The sequence below is a fragment of the Thalassophryne amazonica genome, chromosome 19 (assembly GCF_902500255.1).
Source record: "Thalassophryne amazonica chromosome 19, fThaAma1.1, whole genome shotgun sequence".
NCBI lineage: Eukaryota > Metazoa > Chordata > Actinopteri > Batrachoidiformes > Batrachoididae > Thalassophryne > Thalassophryne amazonica.
Window position 1 is genome coordinate 15,550,471 of NC_047121.1, and position 15,469 is coordinate 15,565,939.

At 42.3% G+C, this 15,469-nt stretch overlaps 1 protein-coding gene across 1 annotated transcript in view; it reads right to left on the reverse strand.

Moving 5' to 3' along the window:
- The window catches only part of atrn (attractin), a 446,230-nt gene that overhangs the window by 290,583 nt on the left and 140,178 nt on the right, over window positions 1–15,469 (reverse strand). Inside the window, exons 18-22 of the mRNA XM_034159382.1 lie at window positions 14,344–14,589; window positions 11,441–11,578; window positions 4,750–4,843; window positions 4,298–4,350; window positions 818–912 (exon numbers count right to left, since the gene is read on the reverse strand). Coding sequence (XP_034015273.1) covers window positions 818–912; window positions 4,298–4,350; window positions 4,750–4,843; window positions 11,441–11,578; window positions 14,344–14,589 — 626 coding nt within the window. The remainder of the gene's footprint in view (window positions 1–817; window positions 913–4,297; window positions 4,351–4,749; window positions 4,844–11,440; window positions 11,579–14,343; window positions 14,590–15,469) is intronic.

Below are 15,469 nucleotides of genomic sequence, written 5' to 3' on the forward strand. Positions count from 1 at the left end.
CAGGAACATTCAGACGAGGAGATTACACTGATCATGTGGTGTAAACGATAAAGGGTTAAAACATCAAAAAGGAAAGCTGAACTAAAAACTGTGCACTGGGGAGAAAAATTATATGCTTCAGCCACATGGTCATGCAGCAAATGTCTGATAATATTGATTGGTTTTTCTGTACTGTCAAAATACTTTTGGGTAATTTTTTGAGACACCCTACATACATTTAAATGTCAGAAATAAGACACTGGGGAAAAACAAAAACCCTCTGACTTTAAAAACACATTTGTTTGGGCACCTGTCACAGACAGTAGACTTTTGTCTTTGTTATCATTTGGCACATTTTTTAAGGGAGCGATACCATCTGGGATATTTATTCAGATCTTTGTTTTTCAGCTTCTGCTGCTACAGTCAACCACAAATATCCGTTTGCCCAGAACAAAAAAAACCCATCTGTTTGAATGCACAAGTATAATTGACAATATGAAACTGCACTTTAGACTGTAGTTGTCTGTATTCAGCAGCACTTTTGCTGAGGAAACTATAAAGCCAGTGTTATTTTTCACAGTAGTAACATATTGCCAAACAGTTTCATGTTAGGCCATGTCATAACTGAATCATGAGCCAGCAGGGAATGGATCTCAGTACGTGCAATGGTTTCCGCTAGTATTAGTAATGTTCTAATAATTTCCTAGGCAATAATGAAGGACAGTGAGGATAAAGTACTCTCCATCATCATCATCATCTTATGCTGACCATAATCATTAATCTTAATCAAAGTGAGACAGCTGCAACAACAACAGGGTGTTTAGTGCCAGCGTCAGACCTCGTCAGGTGTGGCCACAAAGTTGATGGCGGTGTAGTAGCGGTCGTCCTCCTGAGACAAGCTGAAGGTGAACTGATAGTCAATGAGGAGCGTATCTAAAGAGAGAAAGCAATGAGAGAAAGGTGTAAGAATGTGAGGTGATTAAAAAAAATAGCTTGGTCCTCATTACTATGTGGAAACATACTGGGGAGACATATTACCCAGATTCCAATGTTTTCTCAATGAAAATGTTTCTACTTTCTTTTACAAGTTGTTAAATTTCTGTGTTCTTCTGTGAGAGGTAGAACTACTGAGTTACAGTACCGTGTGTCACCCTGCAACAGAAAAGCCGAAAGATAGAAGGTACATAACATAAATCTACACTTATGCCAAATCGCATTACCATATTTCCCAGACTACACATTGTGTTTTGTTTTATTTTTAACACAGCTTTGGAAGGTCCTGCAACTTACATGCTAAATCACGATATATGAGCGGAAAAAAAAATTCTGGATTGTCGTCCATAACCACAAGATGGCACCTTTTACATGCTTGACAAGCTGTTCCTGTATAATGACCATTAAGCTGGAGGCCAACCACCATAAACCAAGAAGAAGAAGCAGCTCTGAATGAGAAAGACGTTCTTTGTCTTTGTGAATGTGTGAATTTAATAAATCATGCTCTCAAAATCAAAGACCACACTGGAATAAAACCAGGGAACATAACCTTCATACTACTCAGACAACACTTGATTGGATCGTGTCAACAACAACGGCAACAGCAGGTCAGCTAGGCTAAGCAAAAGAAGTAATCTACAGCTGTTTTACACAAAAGCAATTACATTTACTTACACTGAACAAAGCCACTGAACAGACCAACAGGTCTTGGCAACAAGAAGCTATTTGAGGTTTTTTGTGCCTGGTACAATACCATTATTAGCCTGTTAGCTTATCCTCACTAATACAGTGCCTGTTATAAATAATGTGCAACATTTTCATACATGTAATTACACTGCACATTTACCTCACTGATGACTGCCTGTTCAGAGGACACAAGAAGCATTTTACTCTCCAGATCTTTGTGTCTTGTACAATAACATTAATTAGCCCATTAGCTTCTTCTTGTTAATGCGGTGTTTGCATTTTAAATAACTAATGCACCAATTAAACTAATTTGTTTCTAGTTGCATGAAGCAGCAGCACCACATTTCAAAAACAAATGCGACTTACAGACCACTGTGACATATATTTTTTTCCTCTTCATGACACATTTATGGACAGATGTGTCTAATACTTCACTGCAATTTAAAATAGACCAGAAGATTCATTTATACATTCATTTCTAAACCCACTCATTCCAATTAAGGGACCCATGGGGGGGATAGCCTATCCCAGTGGTCACTGCGTGAGAGGCGGGGTAGGTCCTCGGCAAGCCGCGAGCCCACTGCAGGACAGACAAGTAGATAAACTCATTCACACTCTCACTCACACCTACGGTCAATTTAGAGTCACCTTTTCACCTGACCTGCATGTCTTTGGCACAGACCAGGCCCAAACCAAACCTGGGACCTTCTTGCTGTGAAGCAACAGTCCTAACTACTAAACCACTGTGTTGCCCTACTCTGGAAAATATGGTCCTTAAAGGTGCGTTTACACATAGGCAAGACGCGTTACGAATGCCATATTTGCGTCATTCTTGGCACATTCCTAACGTGACTTAATGCATCTGAATAGGTTTCTTAATAAGTGTGTGTTGGTGCGTGATATTCCTGATTTTCGTGGAGCATGTTTTTGGCTGTCAAAAAATCTTCCACGAATGTCACACACCACCCTCATTTTGCCTCATGTTGTGCAGGTCACAACTGAGTGTGTTGAGCTGTCTTGATGAGTGGTGATCCTTAATAGAGCGTGACAGCGTTCTTCTGACGTACGCACAATTAAACCCTGCTGCACCGCATTCAGTTTCACTGCTGCAGTATGCTGAAGGAGGACAGTGATGCCAAGTCGGCTAAAAGTCTCGTTCCAATGCTCCTTGGCGCGCTCCTGCAGGTTTTCCACCGGCTGCTGTGCCTGATGTTTGTGAAAACAAGCAAGATGAGAGCCGTGTGGAGCCACACATCTGGCTCTCTCAGTCTCCTCCTCCTCTCTGCGCCACTCCATGGCACAGAGCCCAACTAAGCATGCAATCACAAAGCTCTTCTGGTGTGGATTTTGAGGAACAAACTGGAGCGATCTGAATTGTTCAGCAACTGACGGTTGGATGAATATGGGTGTGTGTGGAGACAATTCACCTCATTCACAATGTGTCAGAACTTAACGATGCGCTATTACACACAAAAGCGCGCAACATTATTCTTGACCGCGCGTAATGGTTCCTGAGAATTCTCCAGCAACATGTGCCATTAATCGTAACGCGTGGTAACAGGTTGCAGCAGTTCCTGAGGACACTTGACACCTTTGCCCCAAATCATCACATTCGAGATCAGCGGCCACGTACCATCGTTATGTGTAAACACAGCATAAAACCTGTCATAGTACACACAGTACCTTTTTAGCAAGCCAAAACGACTTACAAACAACCGAAAATCCACAAAGCCACAGACACTGAGGCGATGCACCATGGAACATTATCACGCCTTTAAAGAACAGCCCATTTCAGTGCCTGACACTTTAAATGATAAAGATCTGCTGCCATGCCCACTCTACTTTTAAAGTGAAGACATTGTCGTACACCTTCCAGAATCGACCAGCTCAGTGGACGCGTATCACAGAGAAAGCATTGAATCTTTTTCAAAATATAAAGGCTGAGCTGTAGTTGGCATGACCACATATGTTAATCACAGTTGGCTTTTTCTTTTATAAAGTTCAAAAAATGATCAAAACTTCCACATTGAAATAGCAGTCTGCCACACCATTATACAACAATACAAGGTCGATAAACATTCTTTTATGATTTCACAGATTTTGACTCCCTTAAGATATTTGTGCCCATGTCTGCTAACACCCCTTTAAACCCCATCATTAAAGAAAACATCAGTCACAAGCGACGAAGTGAACAAAACTTGCTCATTCCAAGTGACACAAAGAAACTACATAATGTTGAAATGATTTTTTTCCTGACACAAACTGTGACAGAGTTGACGTCAGTCTTCTGTAATCTGTCCCTGGCAAAACGACAGCTCTTTACAGCTAGGATTTCAAAATGACATGTCTTCAAAAAAAAACAAACAAACCAAAAAACAGCCAATTCTTTTTCTTTTTACCATGTGTGTCAAACTTTTGATTCCTTTCGGTTGTAATGTGTTCACAAAAGGAGTTTCTGTTCCGTCTGTTGCAGCTTAAACAACAAACTATTCAAAACCCACTTTGATTCAGGAGCATTGCAACTGCCTTAACATCAACCTGAACAGAGAAGAAATGTCTGGTCTCAGATTGATTTCTTATTTGACCCCCTCCCCACAGCAACCCCATGTTCCAAGTTGGAAATTGTTATTCCACTTACAGTAGCATGTTCCTTTGAGAGGGTTGCCTTGATAACGATTCTCAACCTCACACCTGAAAGAGAGGGCGGAGAATAAAAGAAGGGACTCATTCAACAGTAGTGTAAGTCTTGACCTTCAGTCAGTTAATGCCACCAACAAAACTGACAAAATCTATATTTTAAAAACCCACAACAACAATCTGGAATGCCACTTACTTTTAGGAAGTTTATTACAACCTTTGGTTACTTTTATAAAAAGCCATGGGGTATGACAATTACTAAAGCACATCTGCTAGGAGTCATGAACAGCCACTCTTACGCCATGCCAAAGCATTCAAATGCAAGGTATAGTGGGAATTTGGGTTCTACAAATTAAATTAAGTTCTACTTAGACAAAATTACGTCAATGCAATGATGACTACATGTGGTGGTAGACTGTAATAGAGTTGCAAATAGTCTCCTGTGGTACTCACAAGTGACAGCGGTCGCCTTTGATGCCCTTAGTGGTGCAGAAACACTTCCCACTGCTGGGGTTACACATGCTGGCATGGCCATTGCACTTGCAGGCTGAAGAAAATAAATGTAATTGAAATTAATTAATTAAAATCCAAACAAAGCTATATACACACACTCTCTAGACTACACAATAGCTGTAGCTCTATTCAGATGGTATTAGTTTAACATGGGAAGATGGGCTAAAGTGACTATTAGCAGAATTCTTCAGTGATTTTTATCCAGTCTGAATGTACAATTTCAGTCATTTTCATGTGTCTGTAAAGACTCCAGCACATTATGCCTTTTGTAAAAAGATCTACTGAAATTGTCTCAGGTTAGGAGTTTTCCACTATTTATCTCAAGTATAGAAATGCTTCAAGATGCATTATGAAGGTGATCACTGCAATAACAGCAGAGATTTTACATTCATACTTGAGTTTTATTTATCTGTATCAATCAGTTTATGTTCACATCAGTGCGTCAAATCTGTGTGTCTTTGGAACATTCTACAACCCCAATTCAATTGAATACACCACAAAGATAAGATATTTAATGTTCAAACTGATAAACTTTATTGTTTTTGTGTAAATATTTGCTCATTTTGAAATGGATGCCTGCAACACATTTCAAAAAAGCTAGGACAGTGGTATGTTTGCTGAAAGGTACATCCAGGTTTTGGAGCAACACATGCTGCCATCCAAGCAACATCATTTTCTGGGACGTCCCTGCTTATTTCAGCAAGACAATGCCAAGACACATTCTTCATGTGTTACAACAGCGTGGCTTCGTACTAAAACAGTACTAGACTGGCCTGCCTGCAGTCCAGACCTGTCGCCCATTGAAAATGTGTGGCGCATTATGAAGCGCAAAATACGACAACAGAGACCCCGGACTGTTGAACAACTGAAGTTGTACATCAAGCAAGAATTCCATCTACAAAGCTTCAACAATGAGTGTCCTCAGTTCCCAAACTCTTATTGAGTGTTGTTGGAAGGAAAGTGCATCCATTTAAAAATGAGCAAATATCTGCACAAAAACAAAGTTTATCAGTTTGAACATTAAATATCTTGTCTTTGTGATGTTTTCAATTGGATATAGGTTGAAGAGGATTTGCAAATCATTGTACTCTGTTTTAATTTACATTTCACACAACATCCCAACATTAATGGAACTGGGGTTGTATTCCAAATCAAAACATGAAGAAAAACTTTCATCAAATTTGTTATTACTTTACAGTAAGTGAAGAAAAGGGAATGTTAGGTGTAGAAATAGTGATGGCGGCGCGCCGAGGTGGTGCAGCGACTTTCCGGCTCTCTGTTCAGTGCTCGTTTCTTTTTATTTTTCTACAGTTTTATTTATTTTTGGACACTATCTGCACTGCAAGCTTGCAGTACACCCGCCAGTCGCTGTTGGAAATTGGACATTTACATCAGATATCTGTTTCGAGCGACTTTCACCACACGCACAACATCCCAGACGACATAACGAGACCGCCGGGCTCTCCGTGGATTGTTATCGGATCTGGGAGGCGACGAAGATGGAGGAGGGAGAGGAAGCAGAAGGGAGGCCACAGGCCTGGTGTTATGCTAAGGCTATGCAAACAACCACAAAAGCCACCCCTCCCAAGCCTGTTTGTCTCCAATGCCAGATCCCTGGTGCATAAAACGGATGACCTGGTTTTACAACTCGTTGGAAATCGCTATGTTCATGACTGCTGTGTGCTTATCACCGAAACCTGGCTACACCCGGACATACCCGACGCTAGCATGCAGCTAGCTGGCCGCAGGCTGTTACGCGGAGACAGGACAAAGGACTCCGGGAAGAGGAGAGGTGGGGGGGCTCTGTATTTATGTGCATGATAACTGGTGCAACAACACGACAATCATAGACAGTCACTGCTCCCCAGATGTCGAGTACATGTCTGTAAAGTGCCGGCCTTTTTTCCTCCCGAGAGAGCTAACTGTTGTTATCATCACTGCTGTGTATATTCCACCCGATGCCAGTATAAACAGCGCTCTCTCTCCTGCTGAGCACCGTGAACGAACAGCAGCGGGCTCACCCAGACGGAGTACACATCTTAGCAGGGGATTTTAACAAGGCCAACTTAAAGACTGTACTGCCTCACTTCTACCAGCACATGAAATGTGCTACAAGAGGGGAGAACACACTGGATCATGTTTACTCCAACATCAAACTTGCATACAGAGCAGTACCCCTCCCCCACCTCGGACAGTCAGACCATCTTTACCTCCTGCTCATGCCAGCCTACACCCCCCTTAGACGCAGGCTTGAGCCCACAACAAAGACTGTTACAATCATACTCCAAGACTGCTTCCAACAGACAGACTGGGACCTATTTGAACATCATGAGCTGGAGACACACACGGGAATGGTTCTGGACTACATTCAGTTCTGCATCGGGAATGTGACTGACAAAAACCATCCGGGCTTTCCCAAATCAGAAACCCTGGATGACCAGCCAGGTCCGCTCACTCGTCAGGGCCCGCGACGCTGCCTTCAGGTCAGGTGACAGAGCTCTGTATAGTGCTGCCAGAGCTGACCTGAAGAGAGGAGTAAAAAGAGCAAAGGCGGACCACAGGATGCAGATAGAGTCCCATCTGTCTAGCAACAATGCACGGAGGGTGTGGCAGGGAATACATATCACAAACTTCTGGGGTTGTGATGCTCCAACAGCGGACCTGAGTGTACCACTGGCAGAGGAGCTAAACAGCTTCTTTGCTCGGTTCGGATCTTCCCAGCTGCACTCACCTGCTCCTGCCCTCCCCCGCCCCCACCTGGTCCCTGCACCACTCCACTCACTGTAAAAGAGCATGATGTCAGGGGAGTGCTCCTTGCAGTGAACCCCAGGAAAGCTGCTGGCCCAGACGGAGTACCTGGCAAGGTGCTCAGAGCGTGTGCCAACCAGCTCGCCCCCCACCTTCACCAGGATCTTCAACCTCTCCCTGGACCAAGCAGTCATCCCGTCCTGCCTGAAAACACACACACTCAACAAAAATATAAACGCAACACTTTTGGTTTTGCTCCCATTTTGTATGAGATGAACTCAAAGATTTTCCCTCAAATATTGTTCACAAACCAGTCTAAATCTGTGATTGTGAGCACTTTTCCTTTGCTGAGATAATCCATCCCACCTCACAGGTGTGCCATATCAAGATGCTGATTAGACACCATGATTAGTGCACAGGTGTGCCTTAGACTGTCCACAATAAAAGGCCACTCTGAAAGGTGCAGTTTTGTTTTATTGGGGGGGGATACCAGTCAGTATCTGGTGTGACCACCATTTGCCTCATGCAGTGCAACACATCTCCTTCGCATAGAGTTGATCAGGTTGTCAATTGTGGCCTGTGGAATGTTGGTCCACTCCTCTTCAATGGATGTGCGAAGTTGCTGGATATTGGCAGGAACTGGTACACGCTGTCGTATACGCCGGTCCAGAGCATCGCAAACATGCTCAATGGGTGACATGTCCCGTGAGTATGCCGGCCATGCAAGAACTGGGACATTTTCAGCTTCCAAGAATTGTGTACAGATCCTTGCAACATGGGGCCGTGCATTATCCTACTGCAACATGAGGTGATGTTCTTGGATGTATGGCACAACAATGGGCCTCAGGATCTCGTCTCGGTATCTCTGTGCATTCAAAATGCCATCAATAAAATGCACCTGTGTTCTTCGTCCATAACAGACGCCTGCCCATACCATAACCCCACCGCCACCATGGGCCACTCGATCCACAACATTGACATCAGAAAACCGCTCACCCACACGACGCCACACACACTGTCTGCCATCTGCCCTGAACAGTGTGAACCGGGATTCATCCGTGAAGAGAACACCTCTCCAACATGCCAAACACCAGCGAATGTGAGCATTTGCCCACTCAAGTCGGTTATGACGACGAACTGGAGTCAGGTCGAGACCCCGATGAGGACGACGAGCATGCAGATGAGCTTCCCTGAGACGGTTTCTGACAGTTTGTGCAGAAATTCTTTGGTTATGCAAACCGATTGTTTCAGCAGCTGTCCGAGTGGCTGGTCTCAGACTATCTTGGAGGTGAACATGCTGAATGTGGAGGTCCTGGGCTGGTGTGGTTACACGTGGTCTGCGGTTGTGAGGCTGGTTGGATGTACTGCCAAATTCTCTGAAACACCTTTGGAGATGGCTTATGGTAGAGAAATGAACATTCAATACATGAGCAACAGCTCTGGTTGACATTCCTGCTGTCAGCATGCCAATTGCACGCTCCCTCAAATCTTGCGACATCTGTGGCATTGTGCTGTGTGATAAAACTGCACCTTTCAGAGTGGCCTTTTATTGTGGGCAGTCTAAGGCACACCTGTGCACTAATCATGGTGTCTAATCAGCATCTTGATATGGCACACCTGTGAGGTGGGATGGATTATCTCAGCAAAGGAGAAGTGCTCACTATCACAGATTTAGACTGGTTTGTGAACAATATTTGAGGGAAATGGTGATATTGTGTATGTGGAAAAAGTTTTAGATCTTTGAGTTCATCTCATACAAAATGGAAGCAAAACCAAAAGTGTTGCGTTTATATTTTTGTTGAGTGTGTGTGTATATATATATATATATATATATGTATATATATATATATATATATGTGTGTGTGTGTGTGTGTGTGTGTGTGTGTGTGTGTGCACACATACAGTAGTGTTCAGAATAATAGTAGTGCTATGTGACTAAAAAGATTAATCCAGGTTTTGAGTATATTTCTTATTGTTACATGGGAAACAAGGTACCAGTAGATTCAGTAGATTCTCACAAATCCAACAAGACCAAGCATTCATGATATGCACACTCTTAAGGCTATGAAATTGGGCTATTAGTAAAAAAAAAGTAGAAAAGGGGGTGTTCACAATGATAGTAGTGTGGCATTCAGTCAGTGAGTTCGTCAATTTTGTGGAACAAACAGGTGTGAATCAGGTGTCCCCTATTTAAGGATGAAGCCAGCACCTGTTGAACATGCTTTTCTCTTTGAAAGCCTGAGGAAAATGGGACGTTCAAGACATTGTTCAAAAGAACAGCGTAGTTTGATTAAAAAGTTGATTGGAGAGGGGAAAACTTACAAGCAGGTGCAAAAAATTATAGGCCGTTCATCTACAATGATCTCCAATGCTTTAAAATGGACAAAAAAAAAAACAGAGATGCATGGAAGAAAATGGGAAAACGACCATCAAAATGGATAGAAGAATAACCAGAATGGCAAAGGCTCACCCATTGATCAGCTCCAGGATGATCAAAGACAGTCTGGAGTTACCTGTAAGTGCTGTGACAGTTAGAAGGCGCGTGTGTGAAGCTAATTTATTTGCAAGAATCCCCAGCAAAGTCCCTCTGTTAAATAAAAGACGTGCAGAAGAGGTTACAATTTGCCAAAAAACACATCAACTGGTCTAAAGAGAAATGGAGGAATATTTTGTGGACTGATGAGAGTAAAATTGTTCTTTTTGGGTCCAAGGGCCGCAGACAGTTTGCGAGACGACCCTCAAACTCTGAATTCAAGCCACAGTTCACAGTGAAGACAGTGAAGCATGGTGGTGCAAGCATCATGATATGGACATGTTTCTCCTACTATGGTGTTGGGCCTATATATCACATACCAGGTATCATGGATCAGTTTGGATATGTCAAAATACTTGAAGAGGTCATGTTGCCTTATGCTGAAGAGTACATGCCCTTGAAATGGGTGTTTTGACAAGACAATGACCCCAAGCACACTAGTAAACGGGCAAAATCTTGGTTCCAAACCAACAAAATTAATGCCTCACAGATGTGAAGAAATCATGAAAAACTGTGGTTATACAACTAAATACTAGTTTAGTGATTCACAGGATTGCTAAAAAAGCAGATTGAACATAATACTTTTGAGTTTGTAGCGTCAACAGCAGATGCTACTATTATTGTGAACACCCCCTTTTCTACTTTTTTTTTTACTAATAGCCCAATTTCACAGCCTTAAGAGTGTGCATATCATGAATGCTTGGTCTTGTTGGATTTGTGAGAATCTACTGAATCTACTGGTACCTTGTTTCCCATGTAACAATAAGAAATATACTCAAAACCTGGATTAATCTTTTTAGTCACATAGCACTACTATTATTCTGAACACTACTGTATATGAGCCTTGACCAAAACATTTGACTCTGGCCTGTGACCTTGATCTTGGACCAATTCTTCTCACACACACACGACTGAAAACAATATCTCCACCTCGAGCAAAGCTGTGAGTGGGTGCAAAAATGTCTGACCATGTCAACATATGCAGAGAGGATGATTTATGGATTAATTGTCACCGCTCGAGAAGAATGTAAAAGCATATATACTCCAAAGGGACACGTGGCATTCCAGCTTCCAAAAATCAAAACTCATACATCACTGTTGTGTTATATTGGCAAGCTTAATTAACCTGTCGAATGAACAGCTGATTGATTTGCTGTCTGGCTGACTGTCAGCATTAGCTGTACAGCACAATAATCTTTAATTTCCCAAAAGAACGTTTTACTGTGCAGCCAGGAATTATGAAAATGGCCAACATAAAACTAAACTGCAAAACACTGACAAGTAACATAAAGCTGTTTGCAGGCTAACTGAATGATTTACTGCTGGACTGAATGACCCACGGGTACTCACGCTGGCAGCTGCCACCGTTTGTCGGATCTCCGTAGAAGCCGGAGATGCAGCTCTCGCAGTGTCGGCCGGTTGTAAGGTCCTCACACTTCTCGCACACACTCTCGTTGACACACTGGCTGTGACCGTTACACTGACAAGCTGTCAAAGGACGCACAAATGTACATACATCATGTACAGAAAACGTATGACTGAATCAACAACCAAGTGGGTGACACACAAGGATTCTGTTAACTTTATGTTTAGGATCGGTACATCTACACTTCCACACTGAAACCCCCCCAAAAAGCTTAATTTTAGGCAGTTAGGACTAGATTCGTGTTGAAAGGTAAATGTGCTGTTCCTGACTTTTCAGAATGAACCTGACCATTTAATATGAAGACAAATATGTTTTGCTCTGTAAATAAACATCTAAGTGCACAAAGGAGCATCAGTCTTTCCAAAAGATAGTATCTCACATGGAGACACACGATTAAAAGTCAAATTGGGTGTGGGCAGGACACTGATGTCAGTCATTACCGGTGTGACAGTGCACTACAATAAGGATTGCACAATTCCCGCAACATTGAGAAATCAGGCCAACGAGAACCCATGCCAGGCCAGAAGAACGTTTTAAAATGATGGTAAAGATAAGTAATGTAGACAAAACAATGGGAAATAATTACATGAACCATGATTTTGGAGGGGGCTGTAGTTTATCAGTGGTCCTACATCTATGATCAGCTACCCGACATTTCATTAGCAGCCTGAGGTTTTAAAATCATATTATTATCACTTGCACAAATGTCAAAGAAAGATCATCCTTTTCTTACATGTTTGATGGAACCAAAGTTCAATCGATTTGTTTCAGTACAACGTGTTTCACAGTTATGTTCCTGTATCACCAGTCAGCCTGCTAACATCCGTAAGATGTCTTGTAAATCTGGTTACAAAAACAGTGTTTGGAGTTTTAAGTTTGTATTTCATCACATAAGTTCCTTTGGATTCTCCCTTTTCTTCCTTAGGGTCACCATAGCCAATTTGGCACAAGCTTTACGTCAGATGCCCTCCTGACACAATGCCATATTATACAGAAAATGGGCACAAGTGTTCTTGAACTAGGAACCTTCTGCTCTGGGAAAAAAGTAAACTTGGCTACCACGCTGCACACTAACTTTCACAAAATATAAAAGGAAAAATTAATTTGTGTGCCAGCTCAGAGGGCTTTTAAGTTGAAAATCACTCAGTTTTTCAGAGAAGCACTGTTACGTCGCTGCATTTTCTTTGACAAATGAAAGCTGAGGACTGTATTTTCTGCTTTGTCACACAAAGTCTATGACAACAGAGTCAAAACATTCAACTGTGATCTCAGATTTGACAGATGTTTCGTTACTATTGAGGGTGACTACATTTTAGTGCCGTACATTATAAGCTTGTTCTTGTCAGCTGTTTATTGTTGTGATAGAAGCATGTCAGGAAGCCCCCCACCCCCAACGAAAATGAAACCACTGAGAATAATCAGTGGGTGCGCAGTGCTTTTCTGACTAAGAAAAATGCTGTATGTTCACAGGGCGAATTTAAAATGGGAGGTCTGATAAGAGGTACATGTACAGAACCTGTGCTGATTTTCCATAAATACCGTATTTTCCGGACTATAAGTCGCACTTTTTTACATGTTTTGGCCGGGGGTGCGACCTATACTCCGGTGCGACTTATAAATGAAAAATATACTGGTAGGATCTCAATTAATTTACTGTAACAAAACAATTTTACGTGACAGAGTCGATCTATGTTTTAAAATGGCCACCGGAAAAGGAAATGCAATGCATCATGGGCACTGTAGTATGACGGCCATCCTATAGTTCACGCTGGTCGCGATAACCAATCAGAGAACAGAACTTTGGATGCGTATTCCTCACCTCACCCACAGCGTGTGAAGCTGACGAACACGGTGCTTGCTGTTATTCCGGCATGGCGAACAGAACAGCTTCAACCCTTGGATATCAATGTGAGCAGAGTGTTTAAGTTGACGCTAAGAGCTGCGTGGGAGCATTGGGTGAGCGACGGCGGAGGATTAGCGTGTGCACTTGGAAGGAGCTGGCGTCGATGATTGTGAAAAGCGTTTGAAGCAGACGAACATGGTGTTTATTCCGGGACGGCTAACAAGACAGCTTCAACCCTTGGATATCAGTGTGAGCAGAGTTGACGCTGAGAGCTGCATGGGAGCACTGAGCGAAGGCGGAGGATTAGCGTCTGCACTTGGAAGGAGCTGGATCGACACCGCTGGGTGGTCATGAGCTGCGCAGGTAGGCGCTGCATGGTTCGGCTCGCAAATGTGGTCCGCAAAATACAAACATATCCGTAGGTAAAATGCAGCTCACGAGAGGGCACTCGAGGCTTGTGTGACTGTTCCTGCGACTTCTGACTACCATAGAAAAATAAAAATTTTAACGTTACTGATAACATAAGACAACGGAGAAGGCCCGAAAAAATGCCACCAAAAAGAAAATCATACTCTGCAGATTACAAGTTGCGACTGGTGAAATATGCATCCGAAAACGGTAGCCGTCACAATATTATCATCTGAACTTTTCATGTTAACATACCTGTATGTCCATGGGACTTATAGTCCAGTGGACCTTATTTATGGTTTATTTTTCTTTATAATGGATAAAGTGGCTGGTGCGACTTATACTCCGGTGCGACTTATAGTCCGGAAAATACGGTAATACAACTTGATTTTGTCATTGTTACTTCAGCACTGTTTATGAATCAAAACACTGTGAAACTAGTTCATTCATTTGTGTTTTATTTTGTTCCAACAGCAGATTGCAGCATACGGTGTTCAGATGATTTAAATTGCTACCTTTTGGAGTTACACAATTGTACACGGCCTCATCATTGTTTTGAATCTATTATTTCCCTACCTGGACAGTGGATGAAGGACCAGTTGTATTTGGCCTCACTGGGGCACATGCTGGCATTGAGAGCAGGCTGGGGGCTGGCAGATAAACCCGGCAGAGTGGAAGGGGCAGGAACTGATGTCTGGAAGGGTCCACGGTAAGAGCCCTCGATGCACTGACCTTTCCCTGTGTTACTGGCATCTGTGCACCAGCCACAGCCTGGCTGATCCAGACACTGCCCACATGTTCTATATCCAGAACAGTTCTCCGCTGGAACAAAAAACACACAGCACAAGTTATAAATCAGAGCACAATATACATGTTTTTCCCCTCCTTATGCTGAGGTTTGTCTCTGTCAGTTTAATCTGCATTATAAAATGGGAAAAGCAGAGTTTCTAGACGAGAAGAAGCCTGTAATAAAAGTAGAAAATTTCTTCCCATGACATCAGAACTACAGGTAATTTAGCTGATTTTAGTCCACTTCTCCCCACCGATATTTACCATCCATCAGAAAACGTCTGCTCTGCCTGTGCACATAAGCAACAGCTTTTACTTAATTGACCTGCCAGGGTAAATAAATGAAAATTATTCTGCAGTGCATGATACATAAACAAAGTACCAGTCAGAGACTAAATTACCAAACTATTAAACCAGATTATTAATCACCATCTTAATTATTGGAGAAGCTACACTTTAATGTACACAGCTAACTGATGCTTAAAAATGAGCTTTAAAAAAAAAAACTTTGCTCCAGGGAGTCACAGTTATTTAAAACAATAGCTTTTAGGGTGCTTTTTTTTAATGCTGAATGAAGATCACAATATAAACTTAAGAGTACAATAACTGCAATGGAATATTACATAAGGCATGCACACACGTGTGTATGTATATATGGAGTTTGGCTCTTTTCACAGATTTGACTCCATGAATCATGCCCAGGAGGTTACGAGGCATACATGTGGCAACTTTTAAGATGTCACACACTGTATGTATAATCAGAAACCTAACATCCCGGTAAGTCACAGGTATCTTAAAAATTGATATTTATGATAGGTATGTCACCATAGGCAAAGAAATAATACAACCTAAAACACCTATGGTATTCTCATCCTCCAATAAACAACCAGCCCACCAGCTACACTCAACAAAA